This window comes from Lonchura striata, chromosome 6, assembly GCF_050655825.1.
Source record: "Lonchura striata isolate lonStrDom1 chromosome 6, ASM5065582v1, whole genome shotgun sequence".
NCBI classification, from domain to species: domain Eukaryota; kingdom Metazoa; phylum Chordata; class Aves; order Passeriformes; family Estrildidae; genus Lonchura; species Lonchura striata.
Genome location: NC_140708.1, coordinates 34,256,890 through 34,284,567, shown reverse-complemented (window position 1 = coordinate 34,284,567; position 27,678 = coordinate 34,256,890). Strand labels below are relative to the sequence as shown.

Sequence of the window (27,678 nt, the reverse complement as noted above, 5' to 3'; positions counted from 1 at the left end):
AGGGTTGGTTTTAAATGCCAGTTCATAAATGTGAAGGTGAGTGAATTCATAGTGAATAGTGAAATACACTAGAGATAACAGAAGTGGGACTGGTGCATGCTGAGGGTGGCAGTGTGGGCACGGATGTGGCAGTTTCAGATCAAGTGCATGGAACTCAGACATTGGCATTTTCACTTGCATTGCCTTGTAAAAGTGGATTTTATTGCATGCTCTCTGTTTCTGTTCAGGTGAGGTGTTTGAGAAGCCGGAGGTGACCAATGTGAAGTTCCTGTTCCTGGTGGGTGGCTTTGCTGAATCCCCCTTGCTCCAACAAGCCGTCCAGAGCGCTTTTGGCTCGAGGTGCCGGGTCATCATTCCCCAGGATGTGGGTCTGACCATCCTCAAAGGAGCTGTTCTCTTCGGCCTCGACCCTGCCGTGATCAAGGTGCGGCGCTCCCCTCTGACCTACGGCGTCGGGGTGCTCAACCGCTTCGTGGAGGGCAAGCATCCCCCGGAGAAGCTGCTGGTCAAAGACGGCACGCGCTGGTGCACCGACGTCTTCGACAAGTTCATCTCAGCCGACCAGTCCGTAGCCCTGGGAGAGACTGTGACACGCAGTTACACACCTGCCAAGCCTTCTCAGTTAGTAATAGTGATCAATATCTACAGCTCAGAGCAAGACAACGTCAGCTTCATCACCGAGCCCGGCGTGAAGAAGTGCGGCACCCTGCGCTTGGATCTCACGGGAACTGACGCTGCCGTGCCCAACCGGCGCGAGATCAAAACGCTGATGCAGTTTGGGGACACTGAAATCAAAGCCATGGCTGTTGATGTTGCGACCTCTAAAAGTGTCAAAGTTGGTATTGATTTCTTAAATTACTAACGGCCCTTTCCCCCACCACAGCCTGTTTGTGAGACTGATCTTCCACTGTTCCATTCTTTGACTTTCGTCTGTCATGTCATCACCTTGAATTTCAGCAGGCTATATGAGAACAGCTAGTGAGGTGGGGTATGTTGTGTTTGTGTCCTTTGGTGACCAAGGACTGCATTTTGAAAAACCCCTGAAGTTTTGGGAGCAAAAGTTCCAGAGGTAGTAAAAGTTACCAAGTTACTCACGCATGCTTAAAGATCTACCTTTATAAAGTAAACACTGATTATTGTTGGATCCTGAAGGTTAGTTAAAAAAATACCAAGTTGTAATCTCTTTGCCTTGTTCTTCTTCCTCTTCCTCCCGAGAAAAACTCACTAACCCATGTGGCTGTTGTAGGGGGTGTATCTGTGTGGGATATCTGTTTAAACAGCACCATTCTCTGGCAATGGGAACAAATTAGTATTTTTATTGTATTCTTTTGGTTTTGCCCAGTGCTTTCAGAATTTAAAGTGCTGAAAATGAATGACTCAAAGAAATGTCAATTAGGATGTCAATTACTTAAATTCTGAGTAAAGAAAATCCCTAGAAATCCTTAAATTTATATTTAGGAAATACATGTGTGTTTGGGGGGCCTAATATTGATTCCCTCAGGTTGAAAACAAGGCCTTTGTTGTTAAAGCTCTCAGAACAAGCTGTCAGATTAATTAGCTAGAATTATCCTCATTATACTTCGGAAAATTATATTAAGAACAAACCTATTTCTCTTTTGGGTCTTCTAAACTTACTTTTATTAGTCTCCATCTGAAACCACAGAATCGCAGAGTAGTTGAGCTTGAAGGGGACATCCATTGACTATCTGATAAAACCTGTGTTCTAAGCAGTATCAGTCAGAACAAGTTTCTTTTTCCAATTTTTATTGTCTCCAAAATGAAAATCCCTGAACTCCAGGCAACTTGTTTGATAACCCTTGCTGTAAAGGTTTTCTTTCTTATGCTTAAAAAGAATTTCTTGAGTTTAAATTTGTGCGTGTTGCCTCTTTCTTGCTCCTTCACTGGGTACCTCTGAGAAGTCTGGCTCCATCCTCTTTCCTGTCTGCTCTCAGACATTCCTAGCATCCCCTGAGCCTCCTTGAGTCCAGCAGCCCCAGCTCAATCCCTTCTCCCCTTCACTTTCTTGGTCTCAGAGCTGTGTGTCCGTGTCTCTGCTGCCCTGGGAGGCACAGAGCTGCACTGGGCACTCAGAGCTGCTCTCAGCAGGGCTGGACGAGGGCAGTGATGGCTTTTCCAGATCTCCTGACAGTCTGTTCCCAGTGCAGCCCAGGGGCTGCTGGCACTCTGTGTGCCAGGGGCACATTGCTGCCTCTCTCTCAGTGTCTGCCACGATGCCAGGGCGTTGCTGTGCTGCCAGGCTGCTTCCCACACAGCTCCTGCTGCATGGGCTCCTTCCTGCCTTTGCACTTTGCACTTGCCTTTGCTGAACTTCATCAGGTTCCTGTCTGCACATTTCTCCAGCCTGTCAACATCCCATCTGCTTTATTAAGCACCTCCCCAGGTGATTTTATTTCTTTTCTTGTTCGTTCCTGTGTTAAGATCTGGAAGCACCGCTTCCAAATGATGAATGGTGGCTGTCCAGAAACATTTAAATAATTCAGAAGAGACAAAACATTCAGATCTAAAGTAATACATTTTTTTTTTGTAGCAAACATTTTAATTCAGTAAAATATGTTGCTGGGTTGAGTTGAATGGCCAATGAAGTGGAAGGCAGAAGCCAATAGAATGAAAGTACAAATAGCATTAAATAAAACATTCCTTACATGGCAGTGAGTTCAGAGCTCTTGAAGCAGGAAAAATGCACTGATGGCCATGATAGCATCTTGTTTTCCAAATAACCACTTTGTGGAAATGTTTCCTTAAGCATGCTCACCTGGCAAATTTCTTTTGCAACTAGAATAGTTTTTACTTTGCAAAATGCTACAGGAGGAAAATTTCTGAAACCTACATTCTGCATCTGCCATGAACTGACAGCTTTCACATCCTAATTCCACTCCAAATTAGCAGAGTGGTACCAGCCTGTAAAATCACCCTAAAATGCTGACACTTTCCAGTACATTTATACAGAACTGCCTGATTACCTGCTGGAATTCATTACATTTTCAAAACGTTGCAATGTTAATTATTAACCTAAACCTTCCTTTTTAAAAAGTCAAGCATGAGCTAAATCCATTATGGACACTTTTGGGAGATTAAAGCTTTATCAGTTATTTCATTAATTTATGTTCCAATCCTGCACTTAAACTTTCTGTGTTTGTCCTGGAGTTTTGCCACAGTAGAGAGCTGGACAACTGATCCACTGCATTTTGTCATTGAGTTTTCTGTGTCTCCTGCAGAATTCCCTGGTTGAATGGGAAATGTATTCTGCATTCAGCTTTAAAATAAATAAATAAAGGACTATGGAGAATGCTAGTCACAGTATCCTGCTGGATACTTTCTATAATTACAAAGTGTGCTTGCTAGCAGTCGATTTCCTGCTGCCTGCTAAATGCTTTAAAAGCTAAATACTGGGAATTTTTTTGTGTGTGCTGCTTTCCATGGTTTACAAACAAGAGAAACTTTAAGATGAGTTATGAACAATATAATTTTATGTATATACAATATTTAAATATTGTACAGACTCTTTCTTTCTACAGTGCTATTTTCTTGTATAAAAATGCACTTTGCCTCTGTTGATTTCATTCAGCTGTTAATTTTAAATAACACAGTTTCTCAATCAGCTTCTGTAATTATAGGCTTTTAAAGATGGTAAGATATGAAATGTAAAAGGCCGATCTTATAATAATAGGAAAGAAATGTTGGTGTGTCAGAGAATACAACATTGTTCCTGCAATGCAAGTCATACCAGCTAAGCACATCACACAAATGCAATAGTCTGTTGCTGGGGTTTTCATTTCTTTGTTTCAGATGGTGACCATTCCATCTCCAGCAATTCTTCATAATAATGGATGAATCCTCCTGTAAAACCAAAAATCAGATTGTAAAATCTGGGTATACAGCTTCTTCACTAGGTTTTGGGTTTTTAAATAAGGAGCTTCTCTAGTTTAAAAAACTACAACAACAACAAATGAAAAACTACCTCCCAAAGCCAGGCAACACTCTTGTATTGTAGCTGCAGGTAAGATACAGTCTCTGTCTACCACTTCCACCTGCCAAAAACCAAAATTCTGACAGAAAAATAGGCTTTGCTGTCTTTGCATGCTATGTTAAGCTGAATCTGTCCAGTTCTGCACAGATTTGTTTTCAGTGGCCTTAACACAGGATTTGGTCTAATAAATGGCTGCCACTCCCTGTCCCCCCTGTGAAGAGGAGGTGACCTGCAAGATCAGGTGGCCCCTGATTTTTGTGCTGATTCCAGCCTTTCTGCAGGGAAAGCTACAGGTGGTTTCTGCAGCTCTTCTGAAGCACAGTTCCCTGCACAGCAGTGATCCTCTGCCCTTTCTGAGTCACCCTTTGTAAGATCCCATCTGGATCCAAGCAGGGGCTTGTTCTGAAATCCCTGTAAAACATGGTTTACATATTTTTGCACTTCCTCCGTCAGTCTGGTGAGAACACTATCAAGCTTATCTTTGCAGAGCACTGAACTACTGAACAAATTCCCAGCTGTGCTTGTTGCCCTCTTTCAGAATGGAAAATTAGCTTGTCTCTCTAAGGAATTAGAATTGTTAAGTAGAATATTATGCTGTGGTCTGTAGACTGTAACCCAATTAAACAACTTTACATTGTAAGAGGCATGTGGATGCCCATTTCTATAAAGGATGTTAGGCTGTAAAATGAATATGAAATTTACTAGGAAATGAGGCATTTTTAGAATTGTAGTTGTGATGCTTTGCAGGACGTTCCCCTGCAGAGCATTTTTTTGGTAGGGGTTTCAGATGACATTGTGCAACTTAGTGTTGAAAAGACAACAAGGCCAGCTATCCATAAGGAGAGCAGAAGGTCTTGGCAGGAGTTTTGCTCTAAGCAGCAATTTGCAAGTTTGGGTCCAGGTTACTGAATTAGCAGCTAATTGTGATGGAATGATTAATTGTGCTAGAATATGATAAATGTGCAGTGGTGATTAGGACAGTTTTCATTGGTATGAGTATACCAATATTCATATACAGGAGTTTTAATGCATTATTATGAGAAGGCTAATTATATATTGCAGAGACTTAATAGCCAAGATAAGCTGCATATTTATGATATGAAGTGGCTTAAGCGGATGAATAGTATAAAAGTTGTTGGGCATAATGTCACAGTACTCACCTGCTTGAAATAGTCTTAAACTATATTATAAAACCAACCATTGTGGTCTTGTTCACCTCTGTGCAAGATAAATTCAGATTTCACTGATACTTGGAGCTGTTCACAACTTGTCTGGATTGTATCTTGAGTGTTCTTGTGTCTTCAATCATGTCAAATAAAATACCTTAAAACTAATTTCTCTTTTTGGGTGCTACTGTTCTTATGGAAATGGCTGTAAAAAGAAACCTAATTTAATATGAAATTGAGACAGGCCAAGTGGTTATGCTTGAATTTGGGTGCTCCTTCATGTGTGTAACTGAGCAGAAGTGACACCGACCATCTGTACAGCTTTAGTTCACTTGTGTGCCCAAGGTGGAACTCCACTGCTGCTCATGACTCAGCTTCTAGCAAAATCGGTGTAGCTCTCTGAGTAAGGTGTTTGTTGGAGTTCAGGCAGACTTTGGGAAATACCAAAAGCAGATCAGGTACTTTCTGCAGTGATGCTCTCAGAGAGCCAGGAAATCAAATACAAAATCTGATATATTGAAGAGAACTAATCTATTATTAAAAGTTGTTTTATTGTTAAAAATGCATTATCAGGCCAATAAGCTAGCCAATAACCAGGTATATTAGCATGAGGATGTGCCTCTTCATAGACCTAGGGATGTTCAGTAAGGTCCAGCTGCACTGCAAAAACCCTTGCATAGCAGTTTGTTCAGTATTACATTTTTGTGCCAACAGCTGTAGGCCATGTTCCTCTGAAATTTAGCAGTGTTGGCACAAGCTGTGGAGGTGAATCAGTGGCACAGGTGACCTTGGTCCACAATGCTGCAAAGATGCAGAGAGTGAACTGAGATGCTTTAGCAGCCACTACACCCAACTTCCACCTATTTGCTGCAATGAAGGTGTTTTACAAGTGCTTTATGACTATAATTATAAACACCATCCTAATAGGCTAGGTACTGTATTTAACTTGTAATGAACTTGATTTCAGCTAAACATTCAATTAATGTTACTAGTACAATGGGAAATATAATTACAGTCTTCAGAGACACATTAAGAACCAAATTTTCCTTTCGGTGTTCTACCACACTGCTGAAGATTCCAGTGGAGTTTCTGTATGTGCATTCAGAATTTGGTCCTTACACTGGACTTTTCTAAATGTTAAGGCTTTCTCATAGGAGTGTGTTTAGATTTAAAGCCACAACCCCATCTTGGTAGAAGGGATTTTGTGTAAGTTGTTGGTTCCACCTAAGAAATCACCTAAGTCCTTACTGAAATTTGCAGATTTTGTACTTATGTGAATAGCTACGGAATAAAACAACTTGCAAAAGGGCCTCCCTGACAGCAGTGTCCAACTCTCTGGGACAATGGATTCAGAATTCCTTTACTCAGTGCAAGAACTGCTTGGTTTTCAAGAGATGCAGCCTGGATAAATTAGTGAGAAGTGCAGATGCTTTGTGTGACTGGAATTCAGGCCTGGTTGTTACCAGTCTTGCACTTCCTTTTTTTTTTCAGAAATAAATTCTCTTTTATTAATTCTCATTCATGCCTTGCTGTGTTCTAACAATCAAAAGCAATTTTGTGGTGGAATCAATGCAGAGTCACAATAAGGTATTGTGCTTTTTTCCTTTCAAGTTAGAGACTTGAACATGAGCATTTAAAAAAAGGAAGACGTTTCCACCACAGCCTGTGCAGTTCACAGATCAATTTCTTACAGCAAAAACAGTCTTGTGCCATCCTTATGCCATGTATTGAGTCAGTTAACTGCAGACATTTTTCTGCAAACCAAGAAATTCTGTATTGTCTTTAGTTAATGTACAATTGATTAGGTACTGGCTATGATTTTGAAGTGGTACCTATTTTCTAATTTTCAGGGATTTTAGAGAAAGGTTTACTAGATGTCATATCCCCGGAGCTCTGGCCTTGTGTCCAGAGCAGAAGTTGCTGGATTAAGCCATGGTGTCATTACCATGTGATGGCAAAAAATAAAGAGCTTGGTAGATTGCAGCCACTATGATTCTTCTATCAGTGTCCACAGGGGAGCTGACACAGCCATGGAGGAATGAAAAATAAATCTAAGCTCACTCTGGGAGTATTGTGTGCTGCAGCAGAGCCAAGACACCAAAGGAGGATGATGCAAGATGTAGTGTAAGGATATGGGAATAAATCACAAGGACTCCATTTCCTTCATGGTGGAAAAAAGCTTATTCCTTATTCATGTAACTCATTTTTATACGGTTTTACAGACCTTGTGTGTGACTCCAATTAGTTAGTAGCTTTCTTGCCAATTACTTTTATGGGTTAGTAACAAGTTGTTACCCTGTATTGATTGACCACTCAAACCCCTGGTGTGTACATGCAGGAAAAGTTGTTTTGTGAGAGGCAGCTTTAATTTTTCTGTCTTTACAGTGTAAAAACAGTTTATACAGGTGCTACTTGTGTTTTCACCCAGGAATAGATTGTTATGCTAAGAAATTGCTCACACCAGGATTGCTTTCACAGGGGAACTTGCAGAGTGCTAACTTCCCTTAGAAGAAATGGCAGGCTAACAGAGCAAGCCTGATATTATGAGGCCTTTTTCTTATAATTTTCCCACTTTACTGCAACATAAGGAAATTAAGGAGTTGGCTGGAGAGAAGTGTGAGCAGGACCTGGATGTGCTAGAGCAGAGGCATTGGAGTGCTCCAGCAGTTCCAAGGTCAGGGATGGTTTCAGAGCAGAGAGCGGTGAGATAAAGCTGTGACTGCCAGGGTTTGCTGAACTGCAGCAATCTAAGGAGTTAGAAAGGTGACTCTCCCTTTCCTAAGGACAGCAAGGAGTATTTCCTTCCCTTTGAGGAGTAACCTCTGCACCTCTAGTAGGAACTTCCGTCTGCCATCAGCTGATAAGAGCAGACACCAGACTGAACACATCCTCTTCCTTTGCAGTCCAGGGAGCAGCACCCTGCAGGCACTTGGTAACACACACAGGGCTGCAGCTACAGCACTGCAGGGGAGGGATTGCTCAGAAGGTTTATCCTTCATCTTGTGACACTCATTTCATCATGGATCTGTTTTCTCAGCCTGTGTCTCCCCACCAATACTTTGCCTAGATGGCTGTTGACTCCTCAAAATGAGTGGAGTAGAAGGAAATTAGCTGTTAGTAGAGCAGAGTCCAGCAGAGAAGGTGTTGGTTCTGCATGATGTATGCAGGAGTTGTATCTAAATGTGATTTTTTTTTTTTTTCCCCCACAAGCAACATTCCAGCTTCCTCAGATAATTTTCTCCCTATGTTCTGTGTATTGGCAGAGGTCTGGATAGCAGTACTGCCTGCAGGGTGTGAACACACAGCCTTGTCCATGCAAAATTCCTTACACAGTGGGCAGGAAAATGGATTTGCCTACTCAGGAAACAAGGTCAACATTTCAGCCTGATAATTGTGTAAGGCAGCTGAAGAATCTGGTAACATCACTGAGGATGTTCCAAAACACTTTAAAAATAGTGTTGGAGTTCTTTTGTTTCATCTAATGGGTGAAACACATGAGATTGAACATCAAAAAGTACCACACACACTTATTGAGGATGTTACAGGACTGAGGAGGCTGATAATACTAGACTGATAATATCCCAACAAAGGAAATTTTATTTCTCGCCTTCAGAGTCAAGTAGCATATAATAATTCAGGTTTTTTCTTTTCTCTCTTCAGATCCATCGAGTATTTTTGCTGACTGCAACAGCAGCACTGTCAGGGCATCACAGGTGTTTCATGCTGCTGGAAAGGACTTCAGGTATCAATCATGTATCACCTTCTGCTGCAAAACAATATTAGTTCTGCCTAAATTACTCCCAACTTTTGTTTAATCTGGTTTTAAAACTTCTGCTGTTTAAAACTTCTGACCATTCTGCAATGGTGTTACCTGCTCGGGCAGGTTGTTTGTTTCACTGTTCTCATCTGTCTGAATTCAATAACATCTGCTTTGACTCTCTGTGCTTGTCCTTCCCCTAGAGAACATGGGAACAATTAATCTCATTCCTGCCCTGACTGCTTTTGACATATCTGGAGACCAGTTTCATGCATGCCCTGAATCTAATTTTTAAATTAAATCCCAGGTCCTTCAGTCGTGTTTTATAGACCTGTGATCTTTTTTATGGCTCTGTTGTCCAGGGAGCTTTGAGGATTAGGCAGTGCATGGTGGTTTCTGGCAGATAAACATCTTATTGCTGGGAGGAGATTTGGAAACTGATGCTGAAGTTGTTCCGTGGGAACACATGTGAAGGACTCATGTTGGGAGCATCCCTCTCCAAAACAGCCCTGGTGAAGCATCAGCAAACAATGAAATGAGATGTAGAGATTTGAGGCACATTGTATTTTGTCTTTTGCAAACATTGATTAAAGGCCTTCCTGTGTTTAAGCTGAAAGGTATGTGTTTAAACCTTAGGAGCTTGTTACAGCTTATGTTATATTGTCTGGGTGTGTTTTGGATAAATGGCACTTAGGAGGTAACCAAGAGTCATGGTTGTGAAGCAGACTGTGAGTTTTCCACTCAGAGAATTTGCATCATTAAATCATTTTCCTTGAACTCCTGTGCTGTGGAGGTTCTGATAAACTGTTCGTGCTTCGCAGGCCTGAAGTGTGCTGAGCTTTTCAGCTGCAGGAAAAGTGCTGCAATGAAAAACTTCAGAGAGGGTGACAAATCTCTGACTTCATGAATGACTTGAGGGGGAAGTTTTGGCAGGATACACTGAGCTTTTTACTCTGAATTTAAAATGCAGGAAAATACTCCAAGCACAGAAAATCGGGTTCCGCTCTGAGTTAAAGATTAATTTAATTTGGTACTCACCCCTACTTCTGACTAGATGTCAGCAGCATCTCTGGGTGTCTAAATCTCCCTTACACACCCCTGTTATTAAAATACCTGGCTTTTCTCTGTGACTGTTATGGGACTTTGGAAAAATCTAAATGGAGAGTTTTGGAAGACAGTGCTTTAGACTCAGTTTTTTAATAGCTATTTTACTCCAATTGGTAGCTGGGGAAGAATCACATGATCTCTTGGGAGATTCCCAATGCTCTATCACCTAAAGCTATGAATGGTTTGATGCCAACAGTGAGTGCTAAACCTTGTGCATCACTATTTCCTCTCTGCTTGACCAGTGGAGAAAACAAAGGTGCTGTAAACAAGAAAACAGCTCACTGTAGTGCAAACTCTGCACACAGGATTTGTTTCATCTGCTCTATTCTACTCCTCCAAAGCTGAAATAAAGCATTTTTTACAGTCTCCATGCCCAAAATACCTCACAGGAACAAAGAAGATTATGGGACTGGCATGAGCAATTTGGTGTGCCCAGAAAACCCTAAAAGATCTGCCCTGTAGATGAACAGTCCTGGTTGGGAACACCTGAACAGCTGGACCAATTTTGGATACTAAAGCAAAGCAAAAGCAACTGGAGAAACTCCTCAAATTTATTGAACCTTCTTTGTAGGCTTTTTGTGTGTGAAGTTATGTTAATCTTCCCAGAGTACTATTAGCATATTCACCTACATTTAAATAATTAATTTCCTTGTTATACGCCAACTCTTAATTTTTTGTTCTTTCAGAATTATTGAAATCTGTGACAAGAGGTAGTGATATGAGGAAATGCTTGGTTTCTGGTTTGTTAATCAATTCCATAATATCTCATTCTTCACAATTGCTTTATTTAATAGCACCAATTTCTGCTTTCAGGTCTTGACTTCCCTGTTAAGCATTTAAGTTTCAGAATTTTTTTTAATCTTTTAACCTTTATCCCTTTGATTTTTTTTTCTCAGCCTATAATTTATTATACAGTCTCCTGTCAGAGGAGGAGGTAGACTAGGTGATTTTTACTGTATTGCAAATTATAATTATTATAGTTATTTGCATTAGTAATGGATTCATTCTTATCACTGAAAACAATTCCATTATCTGATCAGACAGTTATCTTCACACTGTCCATGCTCATATACTTTTATTAGGCACCTCTTTCTCTGTGGGTCAAAAGGAGAATTATTCTTTGGTGTAGTCACTCTGCTCTCCACCTTAATATTTTTCCCTGGTTAAAAGGAAGTTTTTATTACCTTATGAGGATCCTTTGCAATACAAATATGCTGCTTTCTGTTGCTGTGCTGCCATCCCTTCAGACCCAGCAAGGGAGGGCACATGAGCAATGTCCCCTCTGTCACAGCCACCAGGAGAGACTTCCTAATTCAGGTTCTGTGGGAGGGGATGAGAGGCTGGTTTCCATGGCCCAGCAAAGATATTTTGGCTCGTTTGGAATTAAAGCAAAAGCTTTAATGATGATCTATGGTCTGGGCTTAAAGAAAGGGAGAAGCCTCCCTTGCCAAGACTTCCCTGCGTTCTGTGGGAGGTGGGTGATGGCAGAGGGGCAAACACATCCTCTCTGACTCCCTGCTAAATTCACTGTGCTTCTGCAGGGCTATAAAATGGTCAGGTGCCCTGATTTCCTAAGCAAGGGGGAGATGAGAAAGGTTGGAAAGAAATGTGAGGTCAGGTCACAGAATCCCCCAAGGGACTGAGAGCACCTTGGTGAGTGCTGAGGATGGTGGAGGACCCTTGTGCACTTCCCTCCTGATGATTTTTTTCCTCCTCATCAAAAGAGAGAAGGCTGGTGTTTGGGTAAAGAATTAAAGACAATACAGAAAAGGTTAGTTTGAACAGAGGGTTTGTTTAATTTCTTTTTGAGCAGCTCCTGTGGTAGTTTCTGTAGTGTGACTTGGGCTGTAGCCAGAGGACAGCATGATGCTTTGTGCTGGGAGAAAGAAGGGGTGGCTCCTGCTCTTCCATCACCCCAGGCAGGACAAGCTCATCCTGTGTTTTGCATCCCATATAATTAAGGTGATGACTGTATGTATATATTCCTCCTCCATGAAGAACCTCTTCTGAGTGAGAAATGGTGCTGCACTTAGGGCTGCACTCACTTTCCAAAGAGGATAATCAGGACTCCCAGGGAATCCATCCTCTGAAACTGCACACCCCAAGCTGATGCACCCAAGCCACCAGTAATGTTCATTGCTGATATTTTTCATGTGGAATTGACACTTAGGTTATATAAATAATATGCTAAATTACAGTAATGTGAATTATTAGCTGAACAAATGCATTACTTTGGATGTTTAGATCCCCTTATTTTCCCCTTCACTTCCCTAACTGGTTAGATGTGAAGCCGTTATCTACTTAATGCAATTAAAGGTAATATTTTTCTTAGGATAAACACACAACAATAATTCCATGGGCCAGAGCACAAAGAGGGACTTGAATGCAACTTTTGTCTTTGGGTCTGACAAATAGAGGTCATCAAAGTGATAGCAAGTGCAGTAGCCAGCCAGTTGTTACTGTGTAATTAAACACAACATTTAGACTAATTTAAAGAGTACTTTGCTTCTTGTTTCTGTTTGTCTGCAAGCACAGTTTAGAAGTGTCATGTAGGGCACTATTAGTATTTTTTGATTTAGAGCTGTGGAGCATCACATCAACCTTCTCCTTTCTTCCTCTGCCCTCTGCTGACCTATTTTGACTTACCTTCTTCTTTTCTTCAAATTTTAGAAGAAAAATGGTATCTGAACTTATTATATAATCTCTTTGGCAAAAAAAAGTTGTTTTTTTTTTTCTCAGTGAATATCTCTTTTATCAAAGAAACTGCTCCTGGTTTATACCAGCAACAAGATGTTAACAAATTTAACCTTGTTTTTGCACACTTTAATACAACCACACGTAGTATATATTTCTGAAGGATAAGGATGGGGAAAAACAGTTTGGGAATTAAACTCCAATCAAGAAAAAACAGCCTTCAAGGCATAAAATCATAAATTTCTATTTGCAACCTCCGAGGACACATCCCAGGAAGGTATGGAAATAAATACACAGCCATAACACTGTCAGCTGGGGCTAGGTGATGAAAGCTCCAGCATGACAAACTAGATTAAAAAAACCCTCCAGAGGTTCAGGAAGGAGAATTCATCAATGCCAAATTAAGATACGCTCAAATATTTCTTGAAAGATAGAACCTCATTATGCTACTGATTCATGGAGCAAAGTAATGACTGGGGACAGCATTGTCTAGAGACAACAATGAGCACTGCTATATTGTAGTAATAATGAGAGTCACATGAAATCTTCAATTTTTATTTTTTTTCTCTAATTCTAAGATGATTTGTGATAAAGGGGGAAAATGAGTTGCACACGGTAGTCTAAAATGTAATGGAAATACGTGGCCCAAGTTGTTCCCATATTTAAAATATTTAAAATTCTTCTTGCAGTGCTGCCCACCAACAAAATAATAGTAATTTATGGCAGGAATTATAAAACCTTAACTATAGCACAAAGCGTTTTTCACCAAATTACTCACTCTATATCCACAATTACAGCCCAATTTTTTTTCTTATGCTGATAACAAAAGATACATTTTAAGATCCTCGCTGTGCTACTCTTCCTTTAATAAATAAAGTGAGCTTTTCAAAAGCCACAAAACGATGCAGCTAAAAATCAAAACATTTCTACATTTAAGGATGCAATCAAAGACTTGCCGTGAATGGTGTGATATTAAAGTTTAAAGAAAAAAAAATCAATTTGCTGTGTATTTTTGACCATAGTTTGTCACAAATACCATTCCCAATAGATAAGAATGATTATATGGTAAAGAGCATAATTTATATATCTCAAGCGTTCTGCTTTTGTCACTGCCATCGTTAAGGAATTTGACACGTTTGCAGGAGAACAATATATGTCAACTGAAATATATACCAATTAGCCCTAAATGGGACACTGAAATGAATGATGCATGTGCATGCTATACTTACAAGTAATAACATGTGGTTTAAAGTCGCTCGCGTTTTCAAACAAGAATTCTTTTTATGTTGTCATTTTAAAAATCTAATATTTCAAAAGGTCAGGAATAAATAGCACCATTAGCATTAAAAGCTAGCTAAAGGGAAAGTAATTTGTTGTTCATTTAACATTGCATTTTATGTAATAGCTTTGTAAAGTGTTCGGGAGGGGGGGAGAGATTTTACTCTGCTAAAACAGGATGACGGCAGCTCCAGTTCATTATTAAAAGGAGATTTTTTATTATGCTATTGTCAACTTTAACGTCTTGATTCTGTTAGGTGTTTGTTAAAATTACACGGGCTGCTGAAGTGGCTATGGCAAAGGATAATGCTGAGAATATCATAACTGTCAAAACAATTGTGTAGGCAAGAACCTGCTTATTCCAAGATAATGGAACAAAAGACAAAGGAGAAACTCTTCTGCAGTGTTAGGAAGTTAATAACCCTGTTGAGGTTTCCTCAGCAGGAGGCACTGAGATCGGGACACCAAATCCCAGGGGGCACAAACAGGGAAGGCAGGAGGAAGCAGGCCATGCCCAGGGGATGGGGGCTGCATGAAAACCCAGCATCAGACACCAGCTCCCCTGTCCATGGCTATTCATAAACCCAGAACTATTTATCTTCCTGGAGAGGGTTTGTGTGTTCCTCCCAGGACTGGAAGAAGTGTGAAATCCTCTGTTCCTGTGGCTGGATCCTCTTCTTCCTGCCCACCTGCAGCTGTGCAGCCGTGGAAAGCCAAGGAAGGTATTACAGGAGCAACTCAGAGCTGGACTTAGCCGAGCCTGATGCAGGACAAAGAACTCAAATCCTTGTATTTATTAGGCCTGACTCTATTATTCTACCACTATAAGACAGACCGCATTTGGGAAAAACTGGAGACAAAATAAATGCCAGCTTTTAAGTGTCCTTCTGGACAGCACAGGCTGGGAGGAAAACATACAAAGAGAGCTCTGCTGTGTGCTTGCTGCACTTGCTGCTGCCTGAGGAGCTGCACAGGGAGAGAAGGAATGTAGCAGGGGGAATACTCCAGGAATTCAACAAATTCAACCAGCCTGGTGTTGAAAATTTCCAGAGATGGGGCACCTAACACATCTCAGGGCAACCTGGGCCAGTTTTAACACTCCTGTAAAACAGAACTTCTTCCATACATCTAATCTAAATCAAATAGTACCTTTTAATCTAAGCAAGAAGCAGAAGTGCAGTTTAGAAGGTTTTTAAACATAAAAGCAAGCCTTCATGTCTCTATCTGAAATTGCTGGAGGATATTCTCTTCAGTTGTGTTAAAGCAAGGAGCACTTTGGCTTTTATATAAAGAACTTACTTCAGCCCAGGGCATGTCCATAGGTTGCTAATCTTCAGTGCTAATGTTTCTTTGTCTATTATTTACATCGCCTATCTCCTTTCCATCACCCTGTGAGAGCTGGCAGAATGCACTCAAAAAACAAACAAACAAACAAAAAACCCCAAACAAACAAACAAAAAAATCCAACCCAAATAAACCCACTGCTTTTTTTTTTTTTCTATACTAGAAAAGTAGTGCTCCAACACAAAATAAATTGGTTTCCTCCTCCACCACTACACAGAATCTAAAGCCTTGCCAGGGGGGTTGATGTCTTTCAGGACAGGGTGTCCTGGGTGAGGAAAGGTCACCCAGAGGGACAGAAGGAGCAGACTGCCCCAGTCTGGGGAACATCAGGAGAAAGTGAGAGAAGGTCCCCAGCGCAGTAGATGTGTGTAGCAGCAGATCCCCAGCAGTTCTGTGAGGTTTTATCAGTGAGGATGAGCTTCCTTTAGCAGCAGAGGAAACACGGCCCCCTTGTCCAGCAAAACACTGAGGGACATGAGGCAGGATTACATGGGGACAGAAATTTGTTTCTGTTACCTGCCCCCTTTCCTCTAGTTTGAAATGATTTTGGAACAGGCTGAAAGCAGGGAAATTCTTCAACATGTTTTGGCACATTCACTCCTAAAGCCACTCTAAAAATTCTGTCCACAGACTTAACCTCTGCCTCCCAAACCAGCCAAAGCCCACCCCAAACAACACACACCATCAGTATTAGAGCTGCAGATTTTGTTTTCTGTATGAGTAGCCTTTATTGGTAACAAGATTTGGGGATCCCAGTGTGCTGTTAGCAAGCAGTCAGAGTCTGCAGGACATCCTCCCTCACGGTCTCAGAACCACAGAAATGGTACCTGAGGACAAAGGAGATGAAAGCACCTTGAGCTGCCAGCAGTTGTTGAAATTATACAAGTGGATTTACTTTGATGGTAACACAACATGATTTGTCATTTGAGGCAACTGAACAGAGCAAACTTTGAGCTTCTAAATTTGAAATATTACTGCTGGGGAAAGCATTGGTATACTGTATTCATTCTGCTTCATTGCCCATCTTTAGTGTTACAATTCTGGGGTTTTCCCCCAGATTTTGTGCTACCATCTCCATAGAGATGGCCACAACTACTTGTGCAAAGGTGACAAGTCAGTAGAAGGGTGAGTTCCTATCTACAGAAATACACTTTGTCATCAACATGCTTTGGTGACTGGAAACTACAACCAGACTTAGGACCTCTGCTTAAGGGGAGTTCAAGTGCTGCTTGGCTGTAATAATTTCACTTTCTTTTAAACTGTTTCCACCTCCCATGTTGCCTTTTAAGTGATGGAATTTTAACCGTGCATTTGAAAATAGAATAAATAAAATTTAAACTGTATCTCCTGTTCTAGATACCAACTCATGATGTGGATAAAATAAAATAACTGATCAAGAAAATGAAAGCATTCATGTTTAAAAGTCCAGGAAAATTAGTAAAACTGAATCAGTAAACTATGCTTCTATAATCTGAAGATCCAAGCCATACTTCACAAAGTCTTCAGAAATCAATTTTAGCCTCTTCAGCTTTATATGTAGCCTTTCAGTGCAGGCTCCAAGTGTCAGGGTTCCTCATTGGAAGGGGGGGTTTATTATCACCATCCTCTTTAGTCAGTCATGACCTTAGGGGTCACCAATACCAATGGAATACTTGGCTGGTTCCAACTGAGAGTGAATCAAACCCACAAATAATCTGGTTCTGGGGACAGTAGGAGTTTAACGAGATTGATGCTGATATTCCAAGCCAGCATTAATTTTTCTCATCCAAAGGGTTATACAGAAAGTTTGCTCTTCTAAAGCCTGGAGACATTTTCAGTTTTTATTTGAGGTTATTTAAGGCAAAGGGTTGAAGTAGTAGTGAATAGAACTATGGATGAACAGTATCTTGAAAAGAAGGAATGAAAAGGTTTCCTTGAGAATCTTTTCCTTTAAATGACTTAAATAGCTTTTCTTGTGAAAAGGCTTCCACTCATAATTTTGTCACCTATCTTCTTAAATAGCTTTTCTTGTGAAAAGGCTTCCACTCATAATTTTGTCACCTATCTTCTCCAGTAACTTTCAAGATTTTCACGATGGGTATACTTACTCGGTTCTATTTTGTCCAGCTTCTACTGTGATAGTAGAAGCTCCCAGTTTAGGAAGAGTTGGGTTTATCCAATTGTTGTTCCAAAGAAATTTAACCTTGGTAACTTCTCCTACATTAACTTCTGCATCAATATAGGCTGTGTAAGTGTTACCTGGTTTGAGGGTACCCCTGTGAAAAACAGCATTTTATGGATGTGAGGCATGGCAACATTTACAGTTAATTACCAGTCTTGACAAAGGCTCTGCTGTGGTGGCAAGAGGGTAGGAATTTACCAGAGAGACAACATTTATCCTATTATATGGCAGCAACATTATTGCCAGATTTCTAATGTAAGTCATCCCAAACCACTCTTTCTCAGAGGCAGCAAGGGCAGGTGGGCCTGATATGCTGCCTTGTTGTCTTTCTCTTCATAGGATCAATTTAAACAGAATTATTAATTACAAATACAAATTAAGAGTTCTAGAAGAAAAGGTTATTTTCTAGTGAATTTTTAACTTACTTGGTGATCTGGTACTGCTTTGTGTTCCCACCAGTGCCATACAGGGCAACATTTACATATCCTCTCACTTTGCTCTTTCCGGAGACGGTCACGTTTACTTTGTACCTCCAAACTACACAGAAGAAATACAGTGACTTAGATTGTACCCAGGGAGAAACAGTCCCCAAAATATTAAATTGTAGGTTAGTTTTTTTTTGTTTTTTTTTTTTTTTTTGTGGTTTTTTTTTTTTTTTGTGTCTGTACAGTATGGTTGAGAGCAGAAAATACAAAACATGAGCAAGTTAATCTATTGTTATGTCCTAATGGGATCAACATGAGAAATGGAAGACCTTTGTGTTACTTTCTGGGAGAGAAAAAAGACAAAACTAGTCCATATTGTAGTAAATATGACACAGATCTCAGCATTTTGACCATGAAGGTTTTCATATAGAATAGAGCTGGAAATAAAGGGCTGTTAGGGATAAATACAGATACAGAATCTAAGCAGCACAAAAGAATTCTGAAGCTCCAGGAAAATAATTTTTGTGGGTGGGAACTTCCTTTTAGAGTGCAATTAGCAAAAGGAGCTCAAGAGGATTCTTGATTTGTGCTTACAAGGGCAAACTAAGCAGTGTGTTGTGAGAGCTGGTTTTTAGGATAGCTGAGGATGTAAAGGAGCTCATCTTGTCCATCCAGTTCTGAAACCAGCTGTGATCAGCTTGTTCTTGGCCTTTGTCAAATGGAGTTTTTGGCATCTCCAATGATGGAGATTTCCCAGCTTCCCTGGGCCCCTCTTGCTGCATTTAACCACTGCCATTGTGATGTAATTTTCGTACTATTTAATAAGAAATTCCCTTTCTGCATGCACCTTCTGAGCATTGTCTCTCCTCCCTGCTCCTTGAACCTTGCAGTCCTCTAAACATCTCAGTACCCTCCACTAGACTCCAGAGTTTGTGAGGAACTTTCTTGTCCTGTAGGGCCTCAAACTGGCACTAGTGGTGGGACAAAAGAGGAAAAAGCACAAGGAACAGAAGAGATTTTGTACTGTGATGAGATCTGTTCATCTGCTAAAGTTAATCTCAAATAAGAAAATAAAACTTTTAGGAGGAGTAAGTACAATGGAAGCATTAGAAACTCACGAGGAAAATCCCTGGCCTCTCCAGTATTCAGGTAAAATTTCATGAAATCATTTTTAACCTTGTCCTTGAATTTGTCTGCATAGTGACCCATATTTGGGCATCCCTCTTCTGGGCATGGGAAACAGTTTCCCTAGTGAAAACAAATATATCTATTAATAACATTATCCAGCCAGACAAGGAAAAAAAAAAATTAGTCAAAGGATTTATTTTTAATAGTTTTCAATAGGGCCCATCCCGAAGCTCTGAGAAATACTTACTTCTTGAAAAAGCTCATATGAAGGACAAAGATAGCCTAAAAATCCGTCCGGGTAGATGATGCTGTCCGAGTAATACTTGTAACTCCGCAAGTGATTGCAAGCCACGAAGTCCCGAGTTCCTACAAAAAGATACCCCCAGGTTAATTCTCCTTTTCTTTTCCCACTCAAGGACAGAAACCCACGTCAGTGACGTGCATCATTCCTCCCCAAAAACCTCATCACGATTCCTGGAGAATCAAAGGTGATTTTGGAACCTTACTTGCTTCTGATGCACTCACGCCCTAAGCAATGTCACCGGCCCAACAGGTATAAAATGAAAACTTGAAAAGCTTCGTGGAGACCGACTGTGCAGCTCAGCCCAACCCCTGCCCCTCAAAAAACACTTATTCAAGCAATCTGACCGAGTTTAACAATAGAAACCAGAGCTGCCTGAAGCAGGTCTTTTGTAGGCAACAGTTTCATTACCATAACAAAAGAAAACCAAATGAAAAGTATTTAACAGTGAACTTCCTAGGGCACTGCTGATTTGCTCCAGCTGAGGGCTTCAAAACAAAATTATTATTATTTAGGGGGTACTTAAGAAAGGGAGACTCTTAAAATTAAAATAATGAATATATTATTTTCCTTTGTGTTGCCTGAATTTTCCTGACTTCAGGTTAAAAAGAAGACCATATACTATGCAGTTATTTCTTTGTGCTTTAATTCTCCATTATTGATAACAAGTTTACTCTATCAAAAAAAAAAAAAAAGGGGTTAGAATGAAAAAGTAATGCCTCCAGCTGCATTGAATAAAACCTGGAGTAAAAGGCTAGCTATCACAAATAGGATAATGGATTACAAGAGTTTAAGTTATTTGCAGTAGTGTAAGAAAGACCTCAGATAATGTACTGAAAAATCTCCACAGCAGAAATCTTCGGGGGTTTTTATTTTTTTTTTTTTAATCTTATGTGCAATTTAATTTTAGACAGATACATAGGAATCCTCTGATACTTAGAGAACCACATAAAACAACAAAGAACAATGTATTTGAGCAACTATGTGCCAATCTTTTTTTAGCTGCCTAAAAATAGAAAAAATGACATCACTTCAATCCAACTCTGATTGTAATCTGTAACTCAACAAGGAATCAAATTAATTGCTCTATCTCCGAAGAGTTTCAGCTGAAGACACTCTCCCAGGAGTAGCTATGAACATCTTTGCCCAATTCCACCAGAGCTGCTGCTGGGCAATTAGACACAAAATGCAATGTGTTGTTAAAAGACCCTTCAAAATGTTTGGCACAGCTCCAGCAACTTTTGTTTCTGATATTAGATCCTTTAGAGGAAACACATTTTCCAGAGGCAAACCCTTTGTCTTGTTTATTTTTTAATAAGCTCTGGAAAAGCAGTGTGTTCTGAGCATTTTAGCAGCTTCACTGCAGCCTGCAGCTGCCATAGCTGCAAACACCAAAAGCTAATGTAAAACACGTGAATTAAGGAAAGATAAGTGGCTACACTTTCTGGGCTTCCCCTGAACTGGAAATACAAACAACACTCTTACCTTCCCAGATGCCATCGAGATCTACAATCTGTGAAATAGGGTTCTTCCCACACCCGGGCATCTCCTTCCCTCCGTTTGGATAAAAGTCAATATGTCCTATAGCTGGGCTCATGCCAAAACCTGGAGCATTTGAAACAGGGGTAAGAATATTTTAAATTAATATTGTCCCCTACCTGTAGCTGCTGGTTTCACATTTTCCTGTATGTGGTGTTTTAGGACAGGAGCTGTTAGTGACTAAAATGGTGAATTCATTCTCTTCTGCCCAGCACAACAGCCTCGGTGAACAATCAGGACACTGAAGTGCCACAGGGCATAAATAATTCAGTAGAGCAAATAATAAATAATCAGTAGAATAGAGCTTCATACTCACCTAAGTTGGGGATTGTGGGAGCTGAGTCTGTGTGGATAATGTCAACAAAGTCTGCATCAGATTTATCCAGTCTGACTTCAATTGGAGTGCCTTGAAAATAAGGTTGTGCAGGGTCCAGTCCTGAGAGAAAAAAAGTAGTGTTATGTATATATAAAGAAATTTAGGTGTAGAATCATTTTAGATATCATTGATTGATTGTATACAGTGAATATCACAAATATAGTTGCCTATGGTTCTTATATCTAGGCAATATAGGCATTAATAAAATGAGGATGTGTGCTCTCTGTTACCAAGTAGTTTTTCTCCCAGGAAGTCACCTGTGGGAAGCCTATTAAATTTTACTGCTTTATCTGCTTACAGCAATACTGAATGCCAACACTTGGAATTAACTTTTTCTTAAATTGAACTTCTCTTTAATAACATTGCTCAAACTTAGGTTACTATGTCTGCATCCCAAGTAACTGATCCATCTGTGTGGTTTCTAGAGTCCCTTGCTTGAGAGTACTCAGAGGAATTTGTGCTGAGAGCACCACCCCTGCTTGGAGGTGTTGAAACCTGCCTGCCTATGTCGGGCTCCAGTCAGATTTTGGGAAAAACATCTAGTTTTGAAGCAGTGAGCTTTGCTTTTGAACCTAGCAGAAAATGGAATCAATTTGCTTCCCAAATTGCTGCAGCAATTTCAGATGCTTGTAAAGTCTTGCAATTTGCTGCCTTATACTTGCATCTCTTCTTGCCCCTAGGCAGCTTATTTTGGGTTTGCTTTTAAACTGAATTTTGTAGACTATTAGTCCAAATTTCACCAAGCCTGAAATCCCCGAGGAAAAATAACAACTGAAAAGGGTTTTGTTAATATTGTCCAAAATGTTCTTTTATCCGTGAAGGCCCACTCTGTTTAATGCACAATGCCCTTGGCATTGCCTACGTGATGAATAAGGAGATCAAACCCACAGCTTTACCCCATGGAAGTGCTGAACATGTTTTAAAAAATCCTTTTGCTGTGTAACCTGTGCGCAAGGAAAATAACTATCACGCTCTTTCCCCTCCGCTTAGCGCAGCGCTGCTCCTTGGGGTAGAGCGTGAAAGGAGCATAATATTGCATTTAATATTGCCATTCCCCCTGACTATGCTGCAGCCCAGAGGTGCAAGGAGAGGGGAGGTGGGCACAGGGTTTGTGTGGGCTCTGCTGGCGGGGCCGGGGTCACTGACCGGTTATTCTGCCGATGCCCGGGCGCCTCCGGCCGGCCTCGCCAGCAACGTGCGCTCCCAGGCTGTGGCCGATGATGTGGACGTCAGCTGGGGAGTAGCCAAACTCATCCTGACAAAACAGAAACAAACACTGCTGTGCCCCTGTGCGTCAGCAACAGGGAAGGTTTCAAAGACGTTGGGAAGCTGCTTTTAATTCGCCTGCTGGCTTAGGAATTCTTCTAGGATTTTGGTGTCTCTTTGCTGGTTACTTCTGTCCAGCACATAGATTTTCCAAACCTCCTTATTCAGCTGCTGCCCTGATTTGGAGGTTGTTGTAACTCCAGGCAGCTCTGTCAAGAGTCCTGAGAGCCTCTCAGGGGGACCATTAAGGTTCACAGAATTCTTGTCTGGCTTGCAAGAATAGGCCAGGCAGGAACTCCTAGTTACACCTGGCGGGATAAGCACCACGCAAAGCTGGAGGAGGTCATGAGATGAGCCTCCTTCAGCCTTTTTGGGCAGGAATTCAGTGGCTGCAATGCAGACGTGGAGAATGAGATGTGGGTCAGAGCATTGCTAGACCCAGCACACTCTCTAGTTTTAGTTATTTATAGTTCTTTTATGGGAAATTTGTGTTGAAAGCAATTAGATTAAGAGAAGGCTTCAGACCAAGCTTCACTTCCCATGTGAAGCTGGCTGCAAAAGGAGCCACCTCCTGTGGGTTTGGGCACTGTCCACCAGAGCTTTCCCTGGGGCAGCTGGTAGGTCCTGCCTGGCCCCAGCCAGTGCTGCCAGCTGGTTTTCTGGTGTTCTTGTGAGCTCATTGGTTCTGTCTCCGTGAGAAAGAAGTTTGCCATATCCATTATTTCTGCATATTTAGTTTTACACTGCATTTGTCAACATTTTCAGACTAACTCTTTGGCTGTACTATGAGAATTTCTTGTAGAATTTCCTCTCCTTAAGTTGGCAGGCCCTGCTGCTATCACACAATATTCTCCTTTTTAAAAAAATTGTGCTGTTTGTTTTCAGCACAACTGATCGTGGAGTAGAGGACAATATCTTCTGCTGGTTACATCCACATCTGTGAAAGTTCCAGAGCTGTATTTCTTTCAAATCAGTATTATGCTATAGCTTAGAAAGCAGACTCTTACCATGAGGACATTTACAAAATAAGCGATCTCAGCGCCCACGACACGGGCGTTGTTCGATGCCTGGGTGTACTGACACCTTGCACCTCTCATCCAGTTCACACAGATGCAGTTCACATCCTCCACAGTAAGCATCCTCTGTTTTGTAAAACAAAAGTAAAATCCATGGTAAATAGAATGTAGGATCAGTTCATGTTGGTCATTGTGGCTCAGCTACTAGATCCTGTGTGAACTTGTGTGAGAATGGTTTGAAAACCAAAGCTGTAGCATGGATGTGTGCTCAGAGGGGGTTGTGTGATCACACAATGCTGAAAGAGGGTGATATGTAATGTAGTAATCATTTCAAATACCCAGAGCTGTATTTTTTACAGAAAGGAGAGGAAAATCTATAATGAAACTTTCAATTTTTATTTTCAAACTTAGTATGTAACACTAAATAAGAGTTCTACTTATTCACTTCAGTGATTTAAAAGTACTACTTAAATTCAATTAGAATATTTTTGATAGTAAAAGTCAATAGTGGTTTTCTGATGCAGATTTGTAAGAAAAATAATGTTTTTATAAGATGGTGTACAAACTGTGGGTGTTAATTTCATATATATGGCTGTACTTGGAAATATGCATATGCAGAGACTTTGCCACAGAATCAGAAGCTTTACTGTTCTCCATTGAGCTGGACTGTTTGGCTAAAAGTATTTTGTTTTAGCAGCTTAAGTATATGGCAACAACTGACAAAGGACAAAAAAGGCAATAAAATTGTTTGTGACCATACTAGAAGTGGTAAAAAATATGCAGATAGGATTATCACCTCATTGGAAGGAAAGCAAGTAACAGATACACAGAGGAGGATTGATGTATTCACAATCCCCTTTGCTCAGTGAAAAGATTCACTGAGACCAATTTGTTTCTAAATATAAACTAGAGTATTGTGATAAAACACAGCCTACAATAATAGATGAATTTAAGGATTTATCTCATGCCTCTACATCCTGGAAATTGATCAAATGGATTTAAGGGACAAGCTAAAAAAAAAATTGTGAGCTACCTCATTGATTGTGAAGTTCCAGGAAACAAACCTCTATTTTAAAGTGCAACATGTAAGACAGAAAATTATAAAAACATCAATCTGCTTCTGATACTTGAAGCAAATTATTAAATGACAAATCCAACAGTCATCCATTGGTGTTCTTTTCTTTTGATCTAGCATCAGAAGAAGCAGACAATGGGGATGCAATAAATGTGAAATACCTTGATTTTAGTTTCACATGGTTTCTCATAGTGTTCTCATAAGTAAAACAGGAATACAGTATTTTAAAAAATTTTTGTGCTGTTATTGGTTGAAAAACCTTATTCTCAAAGTGCCATCAACTGGTATTGTGCTCTGTGCTGCATGACCAGGGACTTTCATTAACTCCAGCTGCAATTAAAAGCATATTTGGAGGACTTCAGAAAACCACAAGCTGGAATTGCACTTTGTATAGGGACAGAATTAGGAAATAATTTGTGGAATTAGCACAAAAATCAATTACGCAGAGGGCTTTACTACATTCAGTGCTCATAGCAAGACCTAGGTTGAAAGCTTTGTTTGAAATTCTCCCCTTGAGGTCCCCTTTGGATGTACATTTTTATTCTTTATTGCTCTTGGCAATGGCCAGCCCACGTGCTCAGCCTCCAGCAGCCACATGGCAGCCCAAACCTTCCTGAAAGCCCTTCCACTTCTAGAAACCTTCTCTTGGCTGGAGAAACAGGATGCAGGAGCAGAGTCTGCAGTTATTTCTGGAATCACCCCAATCCTAGCCAGTATCTCACTCCATGGTCTGTGTTCTTTTTACCAAAAAAAAAGGACATTTACTGAGTCAAATCTTCTTGTCACTCACTGCACTAAAGAGAAAAGCTCAATGAATTTTACCTCATGATTTCCTCAAGGTGCAAAGCTGCATCTTCAATGTGGAAATAATCTGAAAATGTGAACTATTTTTTGCTTTCTTATCACTACAAATACCATGAGAAAAATTGGTAAGAAATAGAGAAAACGTACAATTTATATTAATGTGTTTATAAATGCAAACTAAGGGTGCCCCTGTGGTACCTACCTTGCACATATCTGACAGCCAGTTTTCTTCTCCATTGTCTATAAATCCATGTACAATAAATCTGGTCTTCCTGCTTTCATTAAAATTTGAGGCCTTGATTGTTGAATTATCAACAGCAGACACCTCCTACATTAATGTAGATTTAAAATTAATTAAATTAGCATAGATAAGAACTTAATAAACCTTTAAATCTGCTTTTTGTAAATAAGCTTGCAAAATTGCAGACATGAACCGTGCTTATCTTGCAGATATTTAAAGGTTTTGCAATACTGAACTCATCTGCAAGAATTCACATGAAGGTTCATGTGTATCTCCATTTGAAGCAAGCTTTGACACTCAGAGCAGACAACATTTCAGCATGCTTTCATTTTATCTGTGGAAAAAAATTACCCCAAAATGCTCAGTTTCCCAGTAGTTCTCAGTAGGGACCCTGCCAAGCAGCTGGAAGAGGTGGTCTTTTAAATAAAGTGAAAGTTTGGCCATTTCTAACATTTTTCAGGAATGTGAGTCTGTGTCTATTTACAAGTTTTGCATGGGATTCACTAATGTTTAAACCATGACAGTTCTTACTTGATAGACATCAGTGTTTTCTCGAGTGTACAGGAGGAACTGGGTGCCTACTCGCTCTGGTTTCCAGGGTAATTTGTAGATTGGCCTTTCCACAGTCCCAGACCATGGCACATCATCTGTGAAGCACCCAAGCCTTTCAAAGCAAACTTCTCTGCCTGTAGCATGAAGACCAAAAAAAAAAAAAAAAAGTGTGAATGAGCAGAGAAATGGAGCAGTCAGAACTCATAGCATAGCTTCTCTGGGGGTCTTTTTTTTTTATCCTGGACGATCCCACATTCTACAGAAAGCCAAGACCCGTAGTTGCTCTTTCCTAGATCTTGAGAGGCTGCAGTTTACCCCAAGGAGAGAAACCACCCTCTTGCTCATCACCAAAATCTTCAGAGGATTCCTCTGTGGTATCCTTGGCTACCCTCCCCCAGCTGCTGCTTTGCCCAAGGCAGAGACAGCTGATGAGTTTCTCCTAATGCCAAGCCAAAATACTGCAGATAATCAGCAATAAATTGAGACTGTGCTGAACAGCTGACTGCACATGGGAAATTTTATACTACACAAGCCTTCAGCTGAATACAAAGCTATGCCCTCATTAGACTGCCTCCCTACCTGCCCTGGCTTTTTTTTTCATTTCTATCATTACTAAGAACACAAGAAACAATTCCCCATGTTTAGTAGAGCAGTAGCTTTGTTCTGATATAGGAAACATCAGCTTTTCTTGCTCACTCCTAGGGCAGAATTCCCTGAGTGGAGAAGAAAGGCAACCTGCACACTCTCATCTCATCATTCTTGTATGGAAAAGTGAACCACATTAACCTCAATCAGCAAGCTTTAAAGCACCAGGGTGTGGAGTAACACCTAGAAAATAGGTGGAAAATACAGCAGCATAGAAAGGTAATACAAACACTAACCCCATATGCTTACCTTCTGCTGTGCTGAGCAGAAACAGGGCAAGAATCCAAATTCCAAGCATCTGGAACAGCAGAAAAAGAAGCAGCTAGGATTTGCTAACCCTCTCATTTAGCAAGCAGACTCAGCCCCCTGGTGCTGAATTTTCTCAAGGTGAGCAGAGAGCCTGTTGTTTCTGCAGGATGTGTCCCTGACTGCTGTGTGTGCCAGACAGGTTGAGTCTGATTTGTTTGCTTGCTCCATGAGAGATTGAGAGCCATGAATATACAAAATCATAGCTTAAATCCAGGCTGATTTTTTTTCCTTCTAATCAGATGTACAGGAGCTACTTTAGAATTAGCATGAGGAGTAGAGAACATGAGCTGCCATTCCCCTTCACACTCCTGTGCTGTGAGAAACCACAAATCTGACAAGGCACAAGGGAAAAAAACCAAACATGAACTACTCACGATGCAGCCTTGAAGCTCCTGGCATTAATGTGTGACCTTTGCATGTACTTTTATAGCCTGCTTTATCCTTGGAAAGTTTCCTAGAAAGATAGGAATATTTGTTTCAAGTTATTGTTTATAGATAAGCTGGAA

General features: G+C 40.5%; 2 protein-coding genes across 4 annotated transcripts in view; one reads left to right on the top strand and one right to left on the bottom strand.

Annotated features, from left to right (window-relative positions):
• The window catches only part of HSPA12A (heat shock protein family A (Hsp70) member 12A), a 51,120-nt gene extending 45,798 nt beyond the window's left edge, over positions 1-5,322 (top strand). For all 3 annotated transcript variants that reach the window (XM_021537274.3, XM_021537276.4, XM_077784714.2), the window contains exon 13: positions 228-5,322. In XM_021537274.3, coding sequence (XP_021392949.2) covers positions 228-862 — 635 coding nt within the window. In that variant the 3' untranslated portion in view covers positions 863-5,322. The remainder of the gene's footprint in view (positions 1-227) is intronic.
• Positions 2,497-27,678, bottom strand: LOC110474116 (inactive pancreatic lipase-related protein 1-like). The gene is made up of 13 exons (XM_021537264.4): positions 27,547-27,678; positions 27,113-27,161; positions 26,198-26,352; positions 25,628-25,753; positions 23,538-23,672; positions 22,411-22,519; positions 21,205-21,324; positions 20,835-20,954; positions 19,296-19,414; positions 19,039-19,168; positions 17,921-18,032; positions 17,422-17,589; positions 2,497-16,161 (listed from the first exon to the last, which is right to left on the bottom strand). The coding sequence occupies exons 2-13, from the start codon at positions 27,159-27,161 to the stop codon at positions 16,098-16,100; spliced, it is 1,407 nt and encodes a 468-aa protein (XP_021392939.3). The 5' UTR covers positions 27,547-27,678; the 3' UTR covers positions 2,497-16,097.

Bases quoted from the DNA above. Each gene is read 5' to 3' on its own strand.
- LOC110474116 (XM_021537264.4), bottom strand. From the start codon at position 27,161: ATGCTTGGAATTTGGATTCTTGCCCTGTTTCTGCTCAGCACAGCAGAA. The intron at 21,325-22,410 runs GTCAGTGACCCC...TTTTTCTCTCAG, and splicing joins GGGCATCGGCAGAATAACCG to GACTGGACCCTGCACAACCT. The intron at 19,169-19,295 runs GTAAGTATTTCT...TGTTTTCACTAG, and splicing joins CATATGAGCTTTTTCAAGAA to GGAAACTGTTTCCCATGCCC.